The sequence below is a fragment of the Echinops telfairi genome, unplaced genomic scaffold, assembly GCF_000313985.2.
Source record: "Echinops telfairi isolate 266 unplaced genomic scaffold, ASM31398v2 ScPeMD7_2;HRSCAF=8, whole genome shotgun sequence".
Taxonomy (NCBI): domain Eukaryota; kingdom Metazoa; phylum Chordata; class Mammalia; order Afrosoricida; family Tenrecidae; genus Echinops; species Echinops telfairi.
The window spans coordinates 61,801,190-61,810,345 of NW_022103898.1; the positions used below are offsets into that span (position 1 = coordinate 61,801,190).

General features: G+C 44.1%; 1 protein-coding gene across 1 annotated transcript in view; it reads left to right on the plus strand.

Annotated features, from left to right (window-relative positions):
- The window catches only part of PTPRB (protein tyrosine phosphatase receptor type B), a 124,929-nt gene that overhangs the window by 11,579 nt on the left and 104,194 nt on the right, over nucleotides 1–9,156 (plus strand). Inside the window, exon 3 of the mRNA XM_045291892.1 lies at nucleotides 4,297–4,553. Within this exon, the coding sequence (XP_045147827.1) occupies nucleotides 4,297–4,553 (257 nt within the window). The remainder of the gene's footprint in view (nucleotides 1–4,296; nucleotides 4,554–9,156) is intronic.

Here is a 9,156-nt window from a genome sequence, read left to right on the forward strand (position 1 = left end):
CAAATTCACCAATCACTCCTCCAGAGAAAGAAGAGGCTGCCTGCTCCCCTAGAGATTTACAAGCTCAGAAACTTTATGTAGGGTCGCTATGTGTTGGAATTCACTTGATAGCTGTGTACAGACAGATAGATAGATATCAGTCTTCTCAAAGTATAATCTTCATTTGTTAACTTTTTTTAGGTAATTGTCTCTAATTTTTAATTTTTAATTATTTTTTATTAATTGGGATAACACATATATCAAATCATTCAATAGTTCAATCAAGTCCAGCAGAATTGTACATTTGCTATCACAATCAGTTTCCAAACAATTCTTTTTCTCTGTGGACCCCTTGGCGTCTTCACCCTTCACCCCGCCGCCACCTCCATGTTGTCTCTAGTTTTTTTAAGAACATTAGATTTGGCATATTGTGACAGAATAAAAAGTACTTATGTAGTTCAAACTTCTCCAAATAATATTTTCTATCTCCAAATTAAGTTTATTCAGGTTGTTCTGTTGGGGGCATGCTTGGAAGTCATTTGTATCATTTGAAGGAGGCAAACTACTGCATTGTCTATTTATTTTTTATTACACAAAACTCCTATTTCCATTATTGGTTATTTCTCAGTCGATCATAGATACATACTGCACATTGCTCTTAAGACTACAGTTAAAAGATGGTCTGGATATGACACAGTCATTGCAAATCACTTTATAGGTGATCTATTAAAAGAGAAATGTGCAACTTAAATGCTAAAACCTTATAGATCAGGCCCAGGATGATCTGCCTTGCCCTGAGTTGTGTTCTCAAAGGAATTGTGTTAAAATAGGAGAACAATGTAGAAGCAATGGTACAATAAAGCTTTTTAAAAATAGCTTCAACATATTGTTCCATTGTATAAGAACTTTTCCTTGCATTTGTCAAAACACATCTTGCCTTTCGTGAATTGGAAAATGCTTGCACATTTTAAAAGAACACCAGAAGAATGCACACTCCAAAACAGTCAATGTTCCTATTGTTAGTATAATCTTATAGGACCTATTTCAACGAAGAGTTGAAAAAATGGAAAAAATGCGTTTATTTTAGTACCCTAACAGATTTCTACAATGGCATTTCTTTCCTCTCTTGTATATAGGGTCACTGAATCAGAGTTGCTGCAATGACAGTGAGTTTAGTTTTTAATCTCAGAGTTCTTCAATCCTCTACATATAAAGTAATTAAAATTGAGCTGGGCTCATATTACGCAAAGAGCTAAAACCAAGCATGAGGGGGCTTCCAAAAGTCAGTGGGAATTTTTTTGTGATCTTTTAACTCCTGTTTGCCATGAACTTCTGAAAGCCCCCTGCATTTAGATGTGTTAGGGTCACCTAAGAGGCTTGTTACAGCGCTGGAGCTGGCTTCCACACCAGCTCTCAAGAATCACAATTCCCAGGGGAAGGTTCCAAGGCATCTGTGTTCCTAACAAGCTCTTCCAACCATTCAGGCTAAGGCTGCTTTCTTGCTTCTTCCATAGCACGAGTGAAAACACAGACACAAAATGAAGGGGCGCTGGAGTTGGAGACTCTGTAGCTCCTGTCTTTGGATAAAGAAGTTGGGGTTTTAGATGGAAAATGGACTTGTTGGCTTTGGGGTGCTTTTAGAACATAGCAAGTTAACAAAAGGCAATTACAGCGCATGCTTTTTTCCCCATAAGATAGTCCAAAGCTACATGTCATGGTAATGAGTGATATTACTCACAGAAGAAATTTCAGAAGCATTTTCATCTGCTATCTAATTTGAGGAGAATCCCATGTTATTCACTGAATGAACTATGTAAGTTAACTAATTTTTAAAAAAAGAAAAGTTCTTAGGAAAAAAGCTTACCAACTGCTCTTAGTGAAGAGTAAGCATAGGTTTGTCATGTTAAGATGTCATAATTATATGGTAGGTAGTCCTAAACCAATTATTAAATCTTTTCTTTTTAAGATCTGAGAGCTAAAAGTGTCATAGGTGGTAGTCAACTGAGGGAATCTGCCTTGACCAAAGCTCAACGTGGCCAAAATACAACTCTCCGTGTACCGAAATGTTTTACCTCCCAACCACAGACAATGCCTCCCTCCTTAAAGGGGTATACAACACCGATCTCCATGAAGACCACAGAAGATCACTGTGTCTTGGAGCCTTCGGCAAAGGAATTTCATTTACAGTGTAGTTGGGCTTGTCAGGTAGAAAATGTCTGGGAGATGAAGTAATCCCTTGGCTCTGAGCAGCTAACTCAATGCCAAAGCAATTGTGGCACAGGATTTGGAAGACGGAAGGCAATGAAAGGCAATGGGTATGTTGTGATAAGAGTTGTATGAGCCCCTAATAAAATGATTAAAAATGAAAAGAAAGGCAATGGGTCTGTCCAAAACACTAGCAAAACTTAGACCCAGTAGATAAATAAGCTTGCCAGATTAAATAGGTTTAACACCCCCAAACTAAATTTCCATTCTATCAGTTCCAACACCTAGAAAATCCTGTTGACTACAGGGGCCGAGCCTGGAGTCTTTACAAAAGACTGCCAGCTTTTCAATGAGCAGCTGAGCACGTAACCATTGAGTCACCCGGGGTCTACAGAAAACACAGTTGGGTCTTACACCATTTAACAGGAATGATGTTTAGTTGAAGTATGTCGGATTCTGGATTAGGTGTCAGTGAGTATGAAAGATAACTATTTTCCAATATGTTGGTAGGTAGAGTGACCCCAGGTACAACAGAACTAAGCATCGCCTGGTCCTGCATTGTCCTCACCATGGTTGTTATTTTGAGCCCTCGTTAGCAAAACATGGCATTGCATTAGGGGAAGTGAGTCCATTCCATTCGATTACATACACCCGTATGGAGGTTAGGCTCTAATATATATTTCCAGGGGACATCATCCAATCCATAATACTTACATTCAAGGGCATTTTACACTACCATCTATATCACAATAAAGAGATGCTGAAGAGTCATGTTTATTTCATTAACTTTTAAGACAAATGTTAATATTTCTATCTTTCTAAATTTTAAAAATGCGTCTTCTATCTTAATCCCTTTTGTGTGTTCTATCCCCTTTCTTTATATGCATCGGTATATGAAGGGAGGTTCAAAAAATTCATGGAAAAGTAGACTTCAGAGATCATAGAAATGTTTCCAGGAACTGTTTGAAGCCCTCTCACCTAGCCAGCTTAGGCTACATTGGAAAGGAACAGGAACTGCACGGGGAAAATGCAATAATGAATAACTACGAAATGCTGGGTCTAAGAGTTATTGAAAAAGAACTTGCACGTTAGCAAGGTCCCCAGGAGCGGGGTGCACATTTTAAATGTGCAGACAAGTAAATCTGATAGCACAGTGGTTAGTGCGCTCCACTGCCAACGAAAAGGTTGGTTGCTTAAACCCATCAACCACTCCGAGAAAATAAGATGTGGTGATCAGCTTCCATGATCCACCAACTTATAGCCTTACAAACCCTATGGGGCTGCTCTATTCTGTCCTAGAGGGTCACTGTGCATCAAAATCAACTTTTTAGCAGAGGTATGGGAGCATTTTATTAATATATGGCAATTCAGCTTTACAAATAAAGCTTTATATTCACCTCACCAAGTCATAAGTTTTCAATTCATTCACTATTCCTCCAGAATATAGATAAGTTAGAAATGCAACAGTTCTGTGATTGGGTACTTAACAAACACCTAGGATTAGTAACTGTCTGTCTGTACTGCCATTAAAGAAATGTTGTTGTCTTCCAAAGAATCTTCAATTTTTATGAGGAAGTTAAGCAATTCGTTAACAGTGTTTTTCAACCCGGTATTTTATTGGCCCCTTTGAGGAGCTGATGAAGACTAGGAAACTTCTCCACAGAAAAATACATATGCACATTTATACAAGATTTTACATACATTTGGGGGCATTCATTGACCCCCATAAACCAATTCAGTAACCCCAGAACTTCATAGACTCCACAGAAACAGACCACTAAATTATAAAATGCAGCAATTGAGTCAATAACTGCTTAGAGCACTGTGCATTTGACATGGTCTTCCTTCGACACAGAACTGTGGTCTGCTTTTCCTGTAGCCCGAACTCTCCCTCTGCTATAGAAAGTGGACCGAGGCAGAGAGGAGGCTGAGTGAATTATACAGGACAAATGAGCACTGTCACCCTCAAAACATTTTCCATCTTTCATATAACTGAATCATACCCATGCCTGCTATTAAGAGACTGCTATGTTCTGACTAAAACTGTTTCTATGTTGACAGAATCCATAAACAATAAGGGTAATGTTAGCAACTGTCATTTCTTTACCTCAGCTCTCCTGGGAGCAGAAGTTTCAGTGAGAAGCACAAGAGGCACTGATCTGTCCCGAGTCCCCACTACTTTTCATGCAGTCACATATAGCACAACCAACCTTATTAGGAACACCACAGAGGCCTGCACCCGGAGCACGACAGAAATCTACAGTCCCAGCAGCAGCAAGAAGCAGAGCCCCAGTATGCAGACAGCCGGAATTACAGCGACACCGTGGGTTCAAACAACCACCCAGACGCAGTCCAGCACCCCGGAAGAGGTAAGCAGATGAGGGACTGTGGAGTGTGGTTGCTGAGCCGTCTCAGATAAGCCCCCTGCACGGCAGACTTGCTCTGCGGGGATGGCAACTGCCTAAGGGGGTGATGAGGCACGTCGTCGGGTCTTAGCTGTTATGTGGCGTGTGGCAGCTTTTTGTCTCACAAGAACATCTTTGAAATGGAATTAGAATGTCTCTACCTCATTATATAAATGGATGATAATTAAGCCAGCATGGCATAACTGTACCCCAGCAGGGCGGCCACCTTTTCTGAATCAAACCAGGGCTCGAGGAGCGCATGTATAGTAGCATGGTCAGAAATCAGTGAATTTAAACCAGGACTTTGCAGGTCAGCCTGCATACGTCGGTTGTTTGTGCTCATCAGGGAGGGAAAGCGTCAGCGCACAGAGGCTGCTGGCAGGAGTCACTCGTTTGATTGGAGAGTGTGGTCAGAGAAAAGCGAAGTCCTGGCCATTGCCACACCAGCGTCCTCCTCCCCGCCCGTGAACCAAATGACCCAGAGGAGTCGAGTCACTGTGGGTGTTCCGATGGACGTGCTCCTTGATTTTACTCCCCCCGCCGCCGCCCCCCGCCCCCCCTCGGAGCCGGAGGTTGCCGTTTTAGGCGATAACCGTGTGGTCCCAACAAAGCAATAGCTGTAGTTTCGCACAGCAGGATTTAGTGCTTGCTGTAGCCAAGCCCACTCATTTAAAGAAAGTAGCAAGGCAGCACGTAGCTTTCATCGGGGCCTGAGTCTCTTGCGCGGTGTGGAACTCCGTATGCAGTGGACCCCCACCGGCGAACATGACCGGTCAGAAACAAATGTAACCAGTCCATCCAATGACTTCTGGGACTTTTTCCCCAATCTTTCATTTCCATTTTTTAAATGAACTTGTCCAAGTCTGTTTCAGTTTCATTTTTTTTACAATAAATCTACCGTGTGGTCCTGCTTTGGCCCCTGAGTAGAATTCAGGAATACAGCCTGACTTTTCTGGACACCATCAGTTACAAACTCAATATTCATTCTCCATATATTAACCAAAGGACCCATTCCAGAGGATAAGCCAAACTCTAAATTTCATGTAAGGGTTCGCTTCTCCTCTGCCATTGATGGAGCATCTCATTCGCCTCCACACGGCCCAACATCCTCCACGAGGGCGCACTTCCTTCTGGTTCAGGGAGAGTTTTCAAGCAGGCAAGTCACTGGAGTTCTAGTCTCCAGCCTCACAAACTGTCCCTCCTGCCACATTGTAACGGTCAGAGGAAAGCATAAGCTATGCCAGATTCAAGGTTAGGGAATTACACACCCTCTTTTGAGAGACTTGCTGCAAAGATTCATTGCCAAGATATGCGCCTACTGAGTAAGAGGAGTCTGTGGTTACTAACCGTTCTGCCATGGTCACTCACTCCCAACTACAGGATTCTTTTTTTTTTTTTTAATAGCATTTATTTTCTTTTCTGAAATGTTGCAAGTCTTCTACAGGTGCTCACATCAACAGCATATATATTAAATCTAGAGTTAACAGATGGTTGGTATCTGATACAATAAAAACCAAAATATTATTAACCAAACCACATCAACTACCACCAATAGGTTCCAACTCATAGCAACCCTACAGGGCAAATTAAACTGGCCCTTTGGGTTGCTGACACTGTAAATCTTTTTTTTTTTTTTTTTTACTGGCTTTGCTTTTTTTTTTTTTAATCGTTTTATTAGGGGCTCATACAACTCTTATTACAATCCATACATACATTAATTGTGTAAAGCACATTTGTACATTCATTGCCCTCATCATTCTCAAAACATTGCCTCTCCACTTAAGCCCCCGGCATCAGGTCCTCTTTTTTCTTCCCCCTCCCTCCCCGGTCCCCCCTCCCTTATGAGCCCTTGATAATTTATAAATTATTATTTTGTCATATCTTGCCCTGTCCAACGTCTCACTTCACCCACTTTTCTGTTGTCCATCCCACAGGGAGGAGGTCACAGGTAGATCCTTGTAATTGGTTCCCTCTTTCCAACCCACTCTCACTTTACCCTTCCTGTTTCGCCACTCACACCACTGGTCCTGAAGGGATCATCCACTCTGGATTCCCTGTGTTTCCAATTTCTATCTGTACCAGTGTACATCCTCTGGTCTAGCCAGACTTGCACGTAGAATTCGGATCATGATAGTGGGGGCGGAGAGGAAGCATTTAGGAACCAGAGGAAAGTTGTATTTTTCATCGTTGCTACATCGCACCCTGACTGGCTTGTCTCCTCCCCAAAACCCCTCTGCGAGGGGCTCTCCAGTGGCCTACTAATGGGCTTTGGGTCTCCACTCCGCACTCCCCCCATCATTCACTATGGTAAGATTTTTTGTTCTGATGATGCCTTATACCTGATCCCTTCGACACCTCGTGATCACACAGGCTGATATGTTTTTCCATGTGGGCTTTGTTGCTTCTGAACTTGATGGCCGCTTGTTTACCTTCAAGCCTTTAAGACCCCAGACGCAATACTTTTTGATAGCCGGGCACCATCAGCTTTCTTCGCCACATTTGCTTATGCACCCATTTGTCTTCAGCGATCCCTTCAACACCTCGTGATCACACAAGCTGAAAAGTTGTTCCATGTGGACTTTGTTGCTTCTGAGCAAGATGGCTGCTTGTTTACCTTCAAGCTTTTAAGACCCCAGACGCTGTATCTTTTGATAGCTGGGCACCATCAGCTTTCTTCACCACATTTGCTTATTCACCTTCTTTGTCTTCAGCGGTTGTGTCGGGAAGGTGAGCATCATAGAATACCAATTTCATAGAAGAAAGTATTCTTGCATTGAGTGGAGGCCCAATGTCCTTCTGCTACTACAGGATTCTTATCACTATTTTCAAGACGCAAACTAAGAAATGAGAACTGGGGGAAGAATACACATGCACCCACGTACATACATGCATGTACCCACACAAACTCAAAGACATTAGGCAAACTGCGCTTGCCTAATGACCTTATTCTTTGCCTGGACTCTGTGGTTGAAGGGACTTGCCAACAAGAACCTGACTCCTAACCCAGGAATCGCTCCGTATCAGGACTTCTGTGAACGCATCTGAGGATCCGCAGCTTTCTTGGAGCAAGCATTCTCTTCCTTCCCCTCCCCGCTTGCTCCTCTGGCCAAGCGCTAAGTCCTGCTGAGAAGACCAGTCCCCGAGTTTCAAACACCAGCGCTTGTTCCTAAACGCCCTCTCCCTCTTCTGCCCCACCTTTTGTTTCACTGGCTACTTCTCGACTCTGGGACGTGGGGTTAAGGAAGTAACATGTGTGTGCAGAGCAGTGCCTAGGAAATAGTGTTTGCTGGTGGTGGGGCCCCTTGTATCTGTTCCAACTCTTGGCGACCCAATGTAGCACAGGGCAGGATCCAGCCAGCTGTCTCCATCCTCACAACGGCTCTCAGGTGGGAGCTCACGGCTGCAGCCACTCTGCCAGTCCAGCTCGTCGGCGACCTTTGCCGGGTTTGGTTCTATTTGTTTGGCGGTTCCGTTTTTGTCACTAGACGTCAGAATGGACTCAATGGCAGTGTTCTGGAGGTCTGTTTGTTGGACTTTTTTATTGTGCATTACTATCTGGGAGGTTACATTTCGAGCATCAATGTTGTGTTCTACCATGTAAAGAAAGCTATCAAACCTCTCAATAGCTTACCCTGACCTCCTCCCCAGTTGATGCTGTAAAACTGTGTCTGTATAAATCGTCTTGTATGGATGTTGGCCATCTTCTCAAGTGCAAAGGTGATGAGCAGGAAGGCTGTCTAGAGGAGAGGTGAGGAAAATCCCTAGGCACGGTTCTCAGCCTCAGGTCGCCTGACCAGCAACCCGAGGGGCCTCACCTGGGAGCTGTGAGGAACGGACTTGAAACAGAAAGCAAACCCACCGCTGCTGTCGGGTCATGAGCTTCAGAGGAGAGCTGTCCCCTAGGGTTTTTAGGACTGTGATCTCAGATTGTTCCCAAGGCATCTCGGAGTGGGCTCCATGCTCCAATCTTTCATTTCGTGGTCAGTTGCTTCCCCATGGGTGGCCCCCAAGGACTCCTTCGGTCCTACGTAGACCTGCTGAGTCAGCAACTCTGAGGGCGGGTCACAACGATCTGGGTTTTTGAAGCCTCCATGTGACACTGAGGCAGAAGGAAATGTGAGGAGTGCTAATCTAGATAAAGATGACCCTGGCCACTGAGTAGCTCCCCCGTGGACCTGTGTCACCCACTGCTGATGGTGCCTCTGTGGGTGCGAAGGCACTGGGCTATCCAAGCTGTAAACATGGAACCAAGCAGCAGGCATCCACGTACCTGATTGCAGCCCCCTGCTGTTACTTCCTCCAGGAATGGGGTCCGGGGAGGTGAGAGGGGCTCGGGAAATCAGGGCCCTGCTGCATGTCTTTGTGTTCTGTAGAAAAGGGTGTTTCCCAGGACATGTGGCTCTATTGGTGAAGAGAGGGGTAAGGTATGGATGCAGTCCTTACTCACACCTATCTTCTGGGCATCGTGGACTATACAACTGCACAACGATACACATGGTGTCCTTGTGGACTATCTGGCCAGGGGTGAATGGCAGAGGTGTACCTTCACTACCAGTTGTTCCCACGG